The sequence below is a fragment of the Dromiciops gliroides genome, chromosome 1, assembly GCF_019393635.1.
Source record: "Dromiciops gliroides isolate mDroGli1 chromosome 1, mDroGli1.pri, whole genome shotgun sequence".
Taxonomy (NCBI): domain Eukaryota; kingdom Metazoa; phylum Chordata; class Mammalia; order Microbiotheria; family Microbiotheriidae; genus Dromiciops; species Dromiciops gliroides.
The window spans coordinates 754,767,013-754,784,153 of NC_057861.1; the positions used below are offsets into that span (position 1 = coordinate 754,767,013).

A 17,141-nucleotide genomic window follows, 5' to 3' on the forward strand; every position below is an offset into this window, starting at 1 on the left:
GTGATTTAACAGGGAAGGGGCATGAGGAAAGAGCTGTTCACAGAAAAAATAGTGTAGCAGCATTGTGTTGGACAGATGAAGGAGAAGGGGAGGGGGTGGTGTTGGGAACAGTATAGAGCAGGGAGAGCAAGCTGGGACACTACTGGAACCGTCGAGCCATGAATGGGATATGAAATCTGATAGAAATCTTAATTTTTCCATGAAAATGTAAGCATCATTACACAGTCTATTAATTCCATCTCTTCAAACCATATCAAACACAAAAGCGGGCATTCCTTTGTAATCTCCTATCTGGGAGAGAGAGAATCTTGGGACCGGGCCTACTCTGCCCTCCTGGGATATTACTTTCAATAGCTGTGTATTGATCTTAATAAAACTCCCCAAACACCCTTGGGGTTTTCTGTAATTCCTTTTCTTCTGCTGCTTCCTATTTCCTATGTATTTATTTACCTATTAGCCCCTATTCTGCCAGGCATAGTGCCCATGGGCTCCACCGTGAAGCTCTACCTGCAGAAAAACAGTGGGCAGTCAGAATTCCAATTCAAGAGGTTTCTTCTGCCCACCCTCGGCACTTAGGGGAGACCAACCTCAAGGCTGCTTCCCCACTCAGAATGCTTCAGCCAACTCTCCCAAAGGTGGACTTAATTTGAAAACTGGTCCAAGTGGGCTTTCAAGTGAAATTATTCTCGTTTACAAGTTCAAAGAGAAAGAAATAACTTATTAAATGCATTATCTTCTCAATTGAAAAGTCATGTTGGTGTTTTTTTTTCCAGGAATGTGAAACCATCTGAAAGTTATAATTAAGTATTTAGAAGAAAGCATTGGTTATTAAGGCAATGTAAATTATCTCTGGTTGATGAAGATAATTTTCTCAGCAACTTGGATAGTTTCATAATTGAAACTGAGCCTATTTTAACTTTTTCATTGGTTGAATTTGGGTCAACTAGTAATTATCTTTATAAAAGTTTCCTAAATTAAGTCTAAATTAAGTTAAAGTTATATTATAAAAGCATTTCCAACGGGGAATATCCAAACATATGTGGCTAGAGTATCTTAATTAACTTGTATATTTACTACCTATTCTCATAATTCTACTAAAATTAGGGCATTAAGGTTCAAAATCCTCCATCATATTCCAACTATTTGTATCTAGTTAACAGATCTGCCCTGATATTAAAACACCAGATGCCTCTATTGGCCCCTCCCCCCACCCTGCCCCCAGAGTTGGAGGGGCAACCTCAGTAGATCTAATCTCAGTGTTATCTTGTCATATGCTAGGAAGTCATTATCACACAGATGGATTTATAGTTAAGAAATCCAGTGGCATTTTAGATGCAGAAAGAAGGATTACTTCAAGGGAAAGACATGATTCTGCCACTTACCAAGCTATGTGGTACAGTAGATAGAGCATTGCACCTGAAAACAGAAAGACCTCAGAATGAGAGTTCAAATCCGGCCTCAGACACTTACCACCTGTGTGACTCGGGGCAACCCACTTAACCTCAATTTCCTCACCTGTAAATTGGGGATGATAACAGCACCTGCCTCCCAGAGTTGCTGTGAGAATCAAATGAGACATTTAGAAAGTGTTTAGTGTAGTACCTGGCACACATTGATCTGAGGGCAGACTTCACAACTATCACGTTTTCTACACTGTGATGGGACGAGGTCAGTTGATTCCCAAACCTCATCCTGTCGACTAGAAAAGCCACACTCAACAAGCAGCACACGGGCTTGACAGAAGGTCCAACACAGTGACATTGGGCACCTTCATGAAATCAGTGGCCTCCTTTGGCCTCAATTTCTTTCTGGCACCACCTGAAAACAAGGAAAAAAGCGATCCGCTACCAAGGAGCCGGGGCCTACCCAGGCATCTTTGCCATCTGCCCTGCTGCTTTCCACTCCCCACCACCCTCTCAGAACCAGTGCCCTCTGGACATCCAATAACGCATTTCTGCCAGTTAGATTTACAAATCTTTAATAAGGAAGCATTTAAGTATGAAAAACAAACAGGATTTGGGGGGTTGGGTTTTTTTTCAGCTATGATAATCATTAAAGTCAGGTACTGAGGCAAAAGATGGGAAGTCAATGATGAGAGTGATGAAAAGAGGGGCACATGCTTTTTTTTGGCGGGGCAATGGGGGTTAAGTGACTTGCCCAAGGTCACACAGCTAGTAAGAGTCAAGTGTCTGAGGCCGGATTTGAACTCTGGTCCTCCTGAATCCAGGGCCGGTGCTTTATCCATTGCGCCACCTAGCTGCCCCCATGGGCACATACGTCTAACACATGGTTGCTGGTGAGGCTATGAATTGGTACAATCATTCTGGAAAGCAATTTCGGATTAAAGAAAGTGTTCAAATGCCCATACTCTTTGGCCCAGGAAGATTCCACTGTTGGCCATACACTTAAAGGAGAGGTAGAGGAAGTCAGTGACAAAAAGTAAGGTTCTAGATACATAAAAATATGTCGAGTGGCACTTTTTATAGTGGCAAAGAAGGCACAACAAAGTGAATGCTCATCAATTAGGAAATAGCTCATCAAAGTAACAATAGAAAAAATATTATTATAACATAAACAACAATGAACAAGAAGAATATAGAGAAGCATTGGAAGCCTTATGCCCTGAGGCACACAGGTGCTAAGTGTCTGAGACCAGATTTGAACTGGCATTCTGAGGTCTTTCTGTCTTCAGGTCCAATGCTCTGTACCACATAGCTTGGTAAGTGGCAGAATCATGTCTTTCCCTCAATGCACAGAAAAGCAAGGAGAACCCAGCAAATAATAAAGACAATGACCCTAACACTATAAAAGGGAAAGAATAAAAACCACAGAAACCACACTTTAAGCTATTATGAACAAGCTTGAACCAAAGAAAAGAGGTAAAAAAGGACACCCTCCTGCTGCTTTTCAGTACTGCAGAGGGGGGCTACAGCTGGGGAACACTGCATATAATGTCAGACTTTTTCAGTGTGTTACTTAGGTTTTATTTTGAACTTTTTTTAAATTAAATTTAAGCCCCCTTCTTTCCCACTTTTCCCCATTAATTCCCTTGAGATACTTTTTTTCCATTAATTCACTTGAGATAATTGACCTTTTGCTCCTCCTGGCAATTTTGCTATTATTTCTTTTTGCTCTATAGAGTAATTCTTTGGTAGTTTGATTAGTATGGCACTGAATAAATCAATTTAAGAAGTACTTTTATTTTTCTATATTAGCTTGGCCTAACCATGAGCCATTAATATTTCTCCAATTATTTAGATCTATCTTTGTGTAAAGAGGGTTCTGTAGTTGTGTTCATAGTTCCAGTGAGTCTTTGCAGGTAGACTTCCAAGTATTTTATATTTTCTGTGAATTTTTCTTTCCATGTCTTCTTGCTGGATGGTGTTAGTAGTATACAGAAATGCTAATGATTTCTGTGCGTTTATTTTATATCCTGCAACTTTGCTGAAGTTAATTATTTCAATTAGTTTTTGTTTTGTTTTGTTCGTGGGGTAATGGGAGTTAAGTGACTTCCCCACTGTCACACAGCCAGTAAGTGTCAAGTGTCTGAGGCCGGATTTGAACTCAGGTACTCCTGATTCCAAGGCCAGTGCTTTATCCACTGCACCACCTAAATGCCCCTTCAATTAGTTTTTAAATTAACCTCTAGGTGTTGTTGGTTGTTTTTTTTTAAGTAAACCATCATGTCATCTGCAAAAAGTGATCATTTTATTTTCTTTTTGCCTAGGCTTATGCCCTCAATTTCTTTGTCCTGTCTTATTAATATAGATAGAAATTCTAGAAGCATATTAAATAGTGATGGTGACAATGGACGTCTGTGCTTTATCCTTGATTTTGGTAAGAACAACAACAAAGGGGCAGCTAGGTAGTACAGTGGATAAAGCACCGGCCCTGGATTCAGGAAGACCTGAGTTCAAATCCAGCCTCAGACACTTATGCTTACTAGCTGTGTGACCCTGGGCAAGTCACTTAACCCACACTGCCCCGCAAAAAAAAAAAAAAACAACAACAACAACAACAACAAAAACACCACCACCACCAACAACAAAAGCCTTTAGTTGATTGTCATTACCAATGATGCTGGCTCTTAGTCTGAGATACCACTTAGCACTGTATATTACAGGAATGGGTATTATAACTTGCCAAAAGCATTTTCTGCATCTACTGACATAATGATTCTTGTTCTTCGTATTAATATGATCAAGTATATCTGTAATGCTCCTAATGGTGAACCAGCTCTGTATTCTTTCTATAACCCTAACCTGACAACAGGGCACAGCCTCTGTGATACAACAATGGCTAGGCACTTTCCATGGATGATTTCTGTTGGTCCTCACTACAAGCCTGAGAGGTGAAGTGCTATGTTTATCCCCATTTTATAGCGGAGGAGACTAAGGCAGAAAGAGCTTATGTGACTTGCTCGGGGTCGCAGAGTCGGTAAGTGTCTTAAGGCTATATTTGAACTCAGGTCTTTCTGTGTCCAGGCCCAGGCTCTCTCTCCTCGGTGCCGCCAAGCTAGCTGCCTCTGTGATGTGTTGCTATAGACTCCTTGCTAACATTTTTAAATTTTGATTCAATATTCACTGGGCATATTGGTCTATGGTTTCTTTCCTTTGTTTTGACTCTTGCTGCTCTAGGTGTCAAGAACATATCTGTAAACTTAGTATGATTTGGGATTTTTAAAAAAAAACATGTTAGCTAAGAGATTATTTAATTATATTTTTAAAGCTAGTTTTTATTTTTATTTCTTTTGCTTTCAATTTTAAGTTTTAATTTTCTGGATTTTTGTTTTAGTATTTAATTGGGGACTTTGTTGATTTTATACATTTTTTTAAATGTTCATGCCCAATTCATTAATTTGCTCTCTCTTTTATTGATAAAAGGATCTAGAGATATAAATTTTCCCTTAACGGTTGTTTTGGCTGAATCCAAAATTTTCTGGCATATTGTCATATTGTTGTCATTATCTTTAATGAAATTATTGATATTTCTATAATTTGTTCTTAGATCCCTGTTTATGGCATTAAGTTATTTAATCTCTTCATCATTTCTTTGACATCTCTTTATTGAATATAACTTTACTGCCATAAACATTTCTGCTTTTCTGCATTCATTTGTGAGAATACTTGGTCTATTTTTGTGAAGGTATCATCAAGAGTCAAGATATAGATATTCTCATTTCCATTCATTAATCTCCAGAGATCTAACATATCTAGATTCTACTCAGGTTTTACACATTTTTTATTTTTTGGTTAAATTTCTCTAGTTCTAAGAAGGGTAAATTGAGGCCTCTCATTATTACAATTTTACAATCTATTTCTGTAACTCATTTAATTTTCCTCTAAGTATTCAGACGCAATGCCATTGTGTGTACATATAGTTTATTATCAATATTTATTCACTATCTGTAGCAGCTTTCAGCAAAACGTACTTTCTTTACCTTGTTGTTGTTGTTGTTGAGTCACGCCTGACTCTTCAAGACCCCATTTGGGGTTTTCTTGGCAAAGATAATGGTTTGCCATTTTCTTTTCCAATTGATTGGACAGATGACAAAACTGAAGCAAACAGGATTAGATGATTTGCCTCCAGAAGACAGCTAGTGTCCGAGGCCAGATTTGAACTCACAAAGATGAGGTGTCCTATGGTTTGACATTCCAGCCACGGTGCTACCTAGCTGCATCATTTCCTTACTTACCTCTTAATTAAGTTTAATTTTGCTGTTGCTTTGTCTGAAATTGTGATTGCTACTCCTGCCTTTTTAAATTCAGGTGAAACATGATATATTTTGTTCTAGCCACTTATTTGAGCTCTGTGCATCCTTCTGTTTCACATATATTTCTTGTAAACAACATTGTTAGATGTTGCCTTCTCATCCAATCTGCTACTCTCTTCTACTTTATGGGTAAGTTCATCCCCTTCCTATATGCAGTTAGGATAGTTAATGGTGTTTTTCCTCTAATCTATTCTCTTATAACTTCCCTCTCAGCTCCAGGTTTGGTGTAAGCTGCTGCTTCTGTCCTCTTTCCCAAACCCAGAGCCCAATAACAGATTCTTATCTTTTTTTTTTTCTCTTCTTTTAAGCCCTTCTTTGAAATAGCTCTTCCTCAGAGTTTGTTTTACTTAAGATAAGTCTCCCCTCCCCCTCAAGATAAATGGCTGTTTTTATCGCCCCCATCCCACAAGTCTTCTCCTATTTCCTTCTTCCTTTCCCTCCAGATGTGAAATGTATTTCTGTACCCAATTGTGTGTGCATTTGCATTCTTCCTCTTTCAGATGAGAGTAAGGCCCAAATGTCACTCACTTCTCCCCCACCTCTTTCTCCTTGCATACCTCAATTATAGGAGATAATGTTCCCCATTCTTCCTCTCCCTTCTCCCACCCTCCTGCCTCTTCCCTTCGATTCTTCTTTTAAGATCACCAAAATAAAACAGAAGCGCTGCCACGCCTCCTCCTTCTGAGGGGACCTAGATTACCCCTTTGAAGGTAAATAGTTTCTCTGTTCCTCATGCTTATTTGTCTCTGTTTTTCTTGACTCCTGAGTTTATACTTCAAAGTTTACACTTGGAATTCTTGGAAGTCCTCTATTTCATTAAAAACCCATTTTTTCCCCTTTGAGGATTATTTTCAAGCTTTTCTGGTATGTCATCCTTGATTCTAAGACTGCCTTCCGGAACATCCTAAGCCAAGCTCTCTGCCCATTTATACTGGAAGCTGCTCCATCACATGTGAGGCTGACTATAGCTTTTCAGAATTTGAAGTCTTTCTTCTGTCTGCTTGCAGTATTTTCTTCAGCCTGGAAACTCTGGACTTGGGCTATAAACATCGTTGGGAATTTCTTTCAGGAGGTGATCAGTGGGTGCTTTCTATTTCCATTCTGCCTTCTGGTACTAGAAGATCTGGGCAGTTTCCTTTTCCAATCTGTTGAAATCTAATGTCTAAGCATTCTTTCTCTCTGTTCCTGTATCTCACACAAGATTGGACCCCAACAGTCTAGATCTGGAACTACTTCTTGCCCTCAGTCCTCTTTTAGTTCCAGTGCACCCCCCACATGCCACATCCCTGGCCAGACCCTAACCCAGGTGTCCACAGACCTCTCTGTCTGTCTTCTTATGCTGACCTGAGCTGGAACTCTGACTCACTGTGATGTTTTCTTAGATGGCCCAAAGAGGACTTGGTCTGGATCTTTGTGGAATAGCTGTGTTGGAGGTCCCAGACTGACCTTCCCTCTGCGACTCCGCCATCTTGCTTCTCCCTCCCCCACGCCACTGGCTAGTTTTGTTCAACTTTTTAGTTCCTCTTTTTTTGTGTCTGATATGGGGGATGGTGTACTGAGAGAGAGAGGAGGATGGCTGGGATATAGAATTGATATAAAAACAAAAGAAAATTTTGTTGGTAAAAAAATCAAAATAACGTGAACTTACAGACAGACCTTCAAATTGCTTTATCATGTTGTTAAAGCAAGATTCTCAAAAATGAAGGATATTGGGGCAGCTAGGTGGTGCAGTGGATAGAGCACTGGCCCTGGATTCAGGAGGACCTGAGTTCAAATCCGGCCTCAGACCCTTGACACTTACTAGCTGTATGGCCCCGGGCAAGTCACTTAACACCAATTGCCTCACCAAAAAAAAAAAAAAAGAAGAAGGATATTATATGCTAAAACTCTCTCAGTAAACATCATTATGTTATGTCATTAATAAAATTTTAAAAATTATTTTAAAATAATATTCATTTCATTGTTATCTCATCCTTTTAAATTTCTATTTGGGGTTATTAGTTATATTGTGTGTAGGATAGGTGGACTTGAGTCAGTTCAGATTCTGAGGATGGAGTCTGGAAAGTACCCAGCCCCCAGTCCCTGTTACTGTTAGATTATTCTGTTCATGTTTTATTTCACTGTTAAAAACAGAACTTGATGCACCCTGGTATCATCCCTCTCTGCCAACATTCCTAAGCCCCCAGTTCTTGCTATGGTTAGCCATGCCGTTGCTACAACATATGTCTTACTCCCCCCTTGTTCTATGACCAGGCAAGAAAGACATCTCCTGCTAAAGCAGACCCCACCCTGATACTACCTTGCCCTTGGTGCATTCCTAAGCCATAGCTCCTGGTACCATTGCTCCCTTCTTCCCCCCTGCCCCTCCTTACATGGGTGGGGTGGTTTCACCCTTTTCCCCTTTTCCTTTCCCCTCACTTTTGGAATATGCATCCATACAATGATCACGAGGTAAGCACGTATACTGGGTGAGACAGGATTGGATGTTAGATTGTGAGCTCACCCTATGCACGAGGGGACTGCCCCCCGCCCCCGCGCCCCCCGCGCCCCGCAAAACTTCCATAAAAACCCAACTCATGAGCTCATTAGTGCGCTCCTCATCCTTTGCATGGGGTCACCCATTCTCATGAAAATGTAATAAATCTGCCTCTGCTTGACTTGACGGTCTCCTCGAGTTACTTGGGTACCCTGAGGCAATCCGTCCCAAACATATTGTCTATAACATATTTACAAAAGAGTACACATGATTTACAAATGTTAACTATACACATATTGGAATGTTTGCTCAAAACGTTTCCCTGATCAAAAGGTTTGGGACTGGAATCCCACGCACTCCTGCTTCCTGATAATTGGGATTCTGCGTGTCCTGACCCTCCACACGACTAAATCAGCTCAAGATTCCTACGGCTTCTCGGTATCTTCACCTCTTCCTCCAAACTCCCAAGCTCTTACGGGCTGATCTCTGACTCCCAATTATGATTGAGAGCTGGCCAACCCTGGCACTGACTCCTTTCCCAAGACGCTGTCCTGCTTTCCTAGACCGATTCCTGGCCAAGTCTAGGTCCTGGGATTTGACTCTGCTGCTGTACAGCCCGCACTCTCTGGACCGCCTTGAAGAAAAAAGCAGAAACAGCAGAAAACCGCAGGGTGCTCAGGCTCCCAGTCCTCCACCATTTCCACTGCCCCCCGTAATAACCAGTGAACAACCGCGTCTCCCCCTTAAGAACAAGGTCCCTGAGGCAGGAACCACGATGCTCTTCTTTGGTTAGACAGTGCTTGGCACAGCAGGCAGTCGGCCGAGAACAGAAAGAACGCTGGATCCGGAGCCTCAGCGCCTGGCTTCGGATTCCTCCTCTGCTCCCCACTCCCCGTGGGACTTTGGGCAAGTTAATGCACCTCTCTGTTCCTCAGCTTCCTTATCCATAAAATCAAAGAGACTGGACTTGATGCCCCCCCCCGCCCCCCAGGCCCTTCTGACTCTAAATCCACGATCCTGTAGGTCTTGTGTGCATGTTAATAAAATGTACCACAAAGAATTTCACCTCTTTAGTTACTTCTACCCAGCATCACCCACACCCCAAACCACCAGAGGGAGAACCTATGCTTCGAGGCAACCCAGGCTTCCTCCAGAGCTTTCTCCTAAGGAATCCAAACCGATCAATGAAGGAATTAGATGAAGTGATCCAAGAAACAAGGTGAATGAAAGCATCTCCGAGTATAACGAGCATCTTCCACATCCAACAACACTGCCCTCATTTCATTTGCCTTTTCTCTTTATAATTTCTTCTGAACAAGTTTATCAAACATTCAGAAAGCTCCCTCTCTGTGACCTGGCACAGTCCTGGGCAGAGACAGGATGAGGCCTCTTCCCAAAATAAGCCCCGAAAAGAGCAGCAGGCGTGAGCTCTTGGAGCCCTTCTATGATGCTCTGTTTCTCACCATCATCTTAGACTGTTCAATGACACGGCCCTAGCCTGAGTGTCCCCCGTCGGCCTCACTGAGGACACACAGCTTCGGGGACTGGCCTGACCACCAGAACTCTCTGCAAAGTTGGAAAAAAGGAGCAGTATTCAACGTCAGACAGCTGATAACCTCAAGAGATGGCAGGGCCAGTCAACACAGAAAGAGGCCAAAGGGCTTTAGACAAACTTTCGAGTGACACAGGAGCCACAAAAACACCTCAAAGAGGCTCGGGCGGACTTAACTTTGGAGGCTGATGTCCAGCAGAAAGAAGCGTCCACCCCTCCAAGCACACGGTGACTCACACAGAGTAGGGGCCCAAGGCATCTGCTGAGTGAATGAATGAATGGCACTGCCCCTGTCCTGAGGTCTCACTGGGATGAATGAAGTAAGGGCTTACTCAGTAACAGCAATTCAACTAGAAACTGTGACAATGCAAAGCGGCCTTCACAGAGACAAGCTGGTCCCAGAGAGGAGCACCTTCCTCATGAGCTTGGACACTTGGGAAGAATAAGAGAAGGTCAATGACTCAGGGAAACAAGACATCCAGGTCCCAGAACGGACCTGAGGAAAGACAGGCCGCCCCACATGGACCAAGACAGGAAGGCTTCTGACTGGCTTGTCATGAACTGGGTCGACATCACTCCAGCCAAAGCACCACCCAAACTCCCATCCTGGGCTCTCCTTCCCTCAATTCCACAATCTGATTTTTCAAAACCAAAAGGAGACGACTCCCCCAGCGTCAGCTTTAGAACACACAGCCCAACTGACAAGCTGCGCCATTATCTCCGCCATGTCCTCTGGCAAGGGCTGAAACGCTCTGAACAGGAATGCCGGCCCGTAAATACTTACTTCACCAGCCAATATTCTCAAAATACATCCCCACACACACGTATACGTGTAAGTTTTTCATACTGTCAAGGTCCATCTTAAGATAGCAGAATACAGCTCTGAGTTCAGCATTTCATTCATCCTAAATGATTCCAAGAACCACAATATAATACAAGCCTGGCTCTTCTCCTTCAATCAATACAATCCCCTAAGAGTCCAAGCTTCCAAACATTCACATAAAATATTAGCTTTATATATTTGGAGTAGATAAACTGAACTAGCAAGGTAATCAATCAATTTTCAATTACATTTGGCATCTCGATAAGACGATAGGGCATGGCACTAACAATCGACAATAGTCAGCTAATGAGTGAGCTCATTCCTTTAGGATCTTACAAATCCCTTGAAATATGTAAATCAGGAGTGTTATTTGCTAGCAGAAATGCAAGATGTTTCCTCTTTTAATAATTTATCCAGACAATATGTGCTTGTATATTAACAGGGACACAGACACATGAGACAACTGAAAGCAAACTCTAAAGCCAAATACCATTGCATTAAGGTATTTAAATAGGATTCGATGTAACTAGCCCCTGTTTGTATGTAACTACTGAAAAGTTATTTAAGCTGAGAGGGAGAAAATTTCCTCTTCCCTTAACTCCATATAAATAAGACTTCAGCAGCTCCCATGAAAAAGGAGGATATGTACTCATGCCACACAGAAATTGTTGCTCAAATCTATTTCCTTAAATGATCCAGACTGAAGTTCAAAATACATTTGTAAAATATTGACATTTTAAGGCTTTACTATGATTTGATTTATAATATCAAGTTTAGCCTGTGAATGGCTATCCATAGTGTATACTTACAATGTCGAACTTTTGAGTGATATTTCCTTGGACATCAAGCAAATAAACCTTGCCATAATGCGTGCCCAGTGCCAAAAACTGTAAGAAGAAGAGAAAGGTCAATTAATCAACATGGGATTAGCACACATTAAATAAACCAGTTTTGAAAGTCAAGATGCTTAATGGGTGAATGATTAGCAATGTGTCAAACAAATACATGCTTTGGACAAGGGTTGTTTTAGCTTCCTGAAATGACAGAACGGAGCCAGCAGCTCCTATTATTGGGATAGTGCAAGCTGACTGTCAGAATGAGTCACGAGGACCCTCATCTACTGACACCTAATGGGATGTTTGCCGTCTGCACCCAATGCTTGATGGTCTGTGGCAGCAAATTAAAAATGCAGTGTGAAAGAAGACATGGAGCCCAACACAAAAACAATCACATCCAAGGCTAATCACCAAGACTGTTACGAAACATTTACTTAAGAGGCATATGTACAAGGTCTTAGCAGCCACGTAAGAAAAAGCTGGGAAAAAAAACAAAGCTTTCCTTGGACCATTTTTCTACAGGGCACCCCCCACCCCCACCCCGCAGGGAAATTGAAGAGGAAGAGACTCGTATACATAGATTTGTAGAGTCAGATGTCATTAGAGTACAGTTCAGAAAGTCAGTCTTGAATGCTCTGGGTAAATCTCCATTTTCTACTTACAAAGCAAGGTCTTTGTGCATCACAAAATTACTGGAGAAGAGCACATGCATTCGGCATAGATGTGGAAGGCAATAAGAGGCAAGCATGCCTTGGGGACTTGACCTCCTGAACTAACCCTAAGTCAACCAGAAGCAACTTCAGGACTGCTTGGAATACACCAGAGAACTCAATGCCTTTTATTTTTCTCAGCATTCTTCCAATGGTCTCAGCCCCTAAATTCTTAGTATTTCGCTGCATGTAAGCATGCTTCATTGCAACCTATAATGAAATGCTCAAATTTACAGGCACTGCTAAGCGTGTCAGTCAAGCAGCACAATCTTTAAAAAATAACCTTACAGAAAGTCAAGGTTTAAAAGGATTTATCAAAATGGAATTGCTTAAAATGAAATTTCAGCCTGGGCACTTAAAATATGAAGCTCCACTAAAGAGGAGTCAAAAAAAAAAAAAAAAAAGGAAAAGAAGGGCTTCATTAGAAATTCATCCCCTGCAATGCCTTTCACTCCTGCAAGGTTGCCTTTTTTCAGGAAGAAAAAAGTCCCCCGGGTACAAAAATCAATACTGGTTAATAAAACATCAGGTGTGCAGACATAACTAGGGATGACTATTCCAGTGCACAAGGCCTGCCTGAATGCACCAGGTGCCATGATGATTAGTTGTCCAGTGCAGACAGCAAGCCTGGTGAAAATAGGATGCCTTAGCACTTGGGGGCCCAAGGGGGAGAGCATTCTGGGGGCCAGGAGTCTGAAGACTGAAACCAGACCCATGTGGTCACTATGAAGCCCAATTATCCTCATCAGAATACACCTTAAAAGTCTGAAAGATTTTGCAGTGCTACTTTGGCAGTGTCTACAAAGGCAAAGAGCGGTCTGTCCTAACAGCCCAAAGTAAACCCCACCTTTGTTTGGAGGCCCCATGGGGAAAAAGCCTGATTTTCCAAACACCACTGTACTCCAAGCATAGAACACTACCGATTCTCCTGACAAACAATTCTTGTTTTTGTTTCTGATTTTTTTGTTGTTGTTTTTTGGGTTGTTTTTTTTTTTTTATTTAAAAAGAAAAAAAAAACCATCTTGGGTACATAAACAGCTTTCCCTACATCACTCTCCCACACCTCAGCTAATATGATTTTTGCATGCTCCTACTATTTGGTGGGCCTCCTAAAAACTAAAAATTTAAGTTATTTTCCACAAAAAAAGTTCTTCCTTAATTTCCATAATAATGTTTGTTTAAATTTGGACATTGAGCATTCAATTTTAATTCATTTAAATTTTGAGCTGTCAATAATAAAATAAAAACTACTTAAACCCACTGTGATTCCAAAGGACTACAATTGGAAACACTGTATCATGCATTTAAAGGACAAGTTAACAAGAAAACCTTTTGGAAACATATAGAAAACATCCCAAACTGAGTCCTGATCAGGAAAATCACAGTGAATCTTTTTTCTAGGGCAGGTTGATATAGGTAGACAGATAGGTGTACAGCCAAAAAAGGTCAGGTGGAGCATTCCAGAGCACAAAAAAAGCTGGGATCCACGGCAAGAAGAGGTTCCCGATCGAACAGAGAGGAGTACAGGAACAGCTGCCAACTGACAGGTCATCCCCCCCAGTTCTAGGTCACAGATCCAGGGCTGACTGAGGAACGGACCTGAGTTGACCCAGAGCTGACCTGTACCTAGAACATGAGACACAGTCAGGAACTCTATGCTGGGTACCAAGAAAGGAGTAAGTTCAGACAAAAGTAGCATTTCTCTGGCTCAGAACCCAGGGAGAGGGACCAGCTCTCAGTTCCACGCCGGGAAGAATTCCAGACCAAAGAAGAACCTGCACATCTATCTTTCGGAACCAGCAGAGCTTTCTACCTGCTTGATAGCTGTTGAGTCCACCCACAGTCCACTGATACTTCAACTAGAGCAAACCCACAGGCACATGGCTTAGACCCAAACTCAAGCCAGGACCTGGAAAAGCTCAGACACAAAGGGCAGAAATCAGGCTTTGCCCTCAATCAGACCACTGTAGGAATGTTGAGAGCTTGCAGGTTCCCAGCCTGACTTGTTCCCTGAGATCCTGGAATAACATAACACTGTAAGCAGCAGCAGCAGCATCTATCCCACCCCAAAAGCATGCAGAGCCAGGCTATAACATAAAGTCTGAAGTCAGAAGTAGGCTAGAAGAGTAAAAAAACAAGCAGACAACAAAGAACCCCACCGAAAAGCTATGCTGACAGAAAGACGCAAGACCAACTCAAAAAAAGAACAATTCCAAACATCCACAAAGCCTCAAAGAAAAACACAGAGCTAGGGCACAAGTTCAAATAGATCTCCCGGAAGAGATGAAGCAAAAGTCTGGGTTATTTTAAAGAGTTAAAAAACATTTCTATAAATGAAATGATGGTGATAGAGGAAGAAATTGGGGAAGACGGGGAATGAAAACTACTGAGGGAAAAAGCTAGAAAGGGAACTAACAGCTTGGAACAAGAAGTACAAAACCGTACTCAAGGAAAAAAAAAAAACACCCTGAAAATTATAATACCCCAAACAGAAGATAATGACTCTGTTAGACAACAGGAATTATTAAAACAAAGTAAAAAAAAAAAGTCTAAACAAATAGAAGATGTAAGGTATCTAACTGCAAAAACAACTGCTAGAGAAAATACATCTAGTAGAGGCAATTTAATAATCATTAGACTACATAAAATTCATGATGAAATAAAGAGCCTAGATGATACAGTTCAAGAAATCATCACTAAAACAACTACCAGGACAGCTTAAAGTTAGAGAGCAAAGGTGAAATTAGAAAGAAAGCTCAAAATACAAACTTCTAGAACATTATAGACAAAATCCAGAGCTTCCATGACAAAACTAAACTAAACTACAAATCCACGCAACCAGAAAGAAAATTCAAGTACCAAAGATTCACAGTCAGGATCACAAATAATTTGAAGCCAACACGATAAAGAACTGGAGAACTGGGAATATGCTATTGCACAAGGCAAAGGACATAAGCTCAGAACCAAGAATAACTTACCAGAAAAACTGAGTATAATCCTAAATGGGGAAAACTGAATCTTAAGTATAATAAAAGACTTCCAGGAATTTCTGATGAAAAGACCAGAGCTGAGTATAAGCTTTGAAGTGCAAACATAAGAGTCAAGAGAAATATTAAAAAGTAAATACGGGTGAACAATCAGAAAGGACTCGACAAAGATGAATTGTTTACATTCCAATATGGGAAGATGATACATGTGTCTCTTATGATCATCATCAGGAAGCACAAAGGTTAATTAGACATAGGGCCTGGGAATTTTCTATTATGTTCTGATGATCTTAAAAAGGAAGGTAGCAAAAATGCCTTGGGGCACAGGGTGGGGGGGGGGGTGGAGAAAAGGAAGGATGGAAAAAATTTTCTCCCATAATTGGGATACACAAGTAAAAGTCTATAAAATCAGGGAAAAGGGGTGGGGGGAACAGGTGACACGAACTTCATTCTCATCTGAACTGGTCAAAGGAGGAGAAAATAACACACATACAAGGCTGGCTAAAGAATGCCATTTCACTCAAAAGGGAAACTTGGGAATGAGAAAAGGGAGGGAAGGAATAAGAGAGAGGGTCCGTTAAGCAAAACCAACTTAACTAAGGGCACACATACATATAGAGTTATAGGAGCTCTTTTTGCGTGATAGAGAGCTGGAAGCTGAGGGAGCAGCCAGCCACCAGTGGGGACTGGCGGAACAAGTTATGGCCTATGAGATAGTGGAATACTATTGTGTGGTAAGAAATGACAAAGGGCATCGTTTGAGAACCATCCAGGAAGACTCATATGAACCGAGCAAGATGAACAGAACCAGAAGAGTCTATTTAGTGACAAATAATTGGGAAAGGTTTGGAAACTCTGACCAACACAATAACCAGCTGATATTCCAGTTGAAACATGCTATGTCCTGATAGGGAGGGGATATGACTCAGATATAGAAGGAGACATATTTTCTTAAGACAAAGCCAATGTGGGAATTTGTTTTGTGTGATCCTGTTTTTATTGATTTATTTCTGTGGAAACTGAGAGAAAGAAAGAAAGAAAGGGGGTTCATTGAGGCACTTTTTGTTGTTTTTTGTTTTTTTGCGGGGCAATGAGGGTTAAGTGATTTGCCCAGCATCACATAGCTAGTAAATGTCAAGTGTCTGAGGCTGGATTTGAACTCAGGTCCTCCTGAATCCAGGGCCAGTGCTTTATCCACTGTGTCACCTAGCAGCCCCCAACCCTATATGTTTTTAATGGGGCATTTAACTTTCTTTTAAAATGAGTTTTCTCCACTACATTGGTAGGAAGAGGTGAGAGGTAAAGATGGACTGTCATTGATTGATTGAAAATAAAACGGAATTTTATTTTAAAAGTATATATCAAATTCAACAAGAAAATAAGCAGGGATGGGGGAGTGGGGGGTTATAAAGGAAGATAAAACTGAAGAGGGAATACCTACATCCAAAACAAACTTCTTGATCCTGCAGAAGGATTAAAAGGAAAAACAGAAAAGCAAGGACTAGAATCTAAGAGTGTCCATCACCTGGGGAATGGCTGAACAGATTGTGGTGTACAAATGTAATAGAATGCTACTGCACTGTCAGGAATGATGAAGGAGATGATCTCGGAGGATCCTGAAGACACATACTCCTGTGATATGGACAGAAATTAAGTCAGCAGATGGACAATTTATACAAGGACAATATTGTGAATAAAAGCAACTTTGAAAGACCCAGGAATTTTGATCAAAGCAATGGCCAACCATGTCTCCTATGGACATATAAACAAGCATGTTACCCACCTCCTAGAAGCCAGGTGATGGACTTAAAGAGGAGAAAGAGAGAGACATTTCTGGACATGGCTGGGATATGGAGGAATTTTGCCTTACTATGCTTGTTTGAGATGAGGCTGTTGCTGCTCCTGTTTTTCTTTCTCTCCATTTTTCATGGAAGACAGGAAGGTTGGGAGAAAGAGGTTTTGAATTAGTGATGTCACCCTGCCC

The 17,141-nt window shown here is 41.3% G+C and overlaps 1 protein-coding gene across 2 annotated transcripts in view; it reads right to left on the reverse strand.

Moving 5' to 3' along the window:
- The window catches only part of VPS41 (VPS41 subunit of HOPS complex), a 177,980-nt gene that overhangs the window by 120,853 nt on the left and 39,986 nt on the right, over nucleotides 1–17,141 (reverse strand). For both annotated transcript variants that reach the window (XM_043978700.1, XM_043978701.1), the window contains one exon: nucleotides 11,434–11,511. In XM_043978700.1, the coding sequence (XP_043834635.1) occupies nucleotides 11,434–11,511 (78 nt within the window). The remainder of the gene's footprint in view (nucleotides 1–11,433; nucleotides 11,512–17,141) is intronic.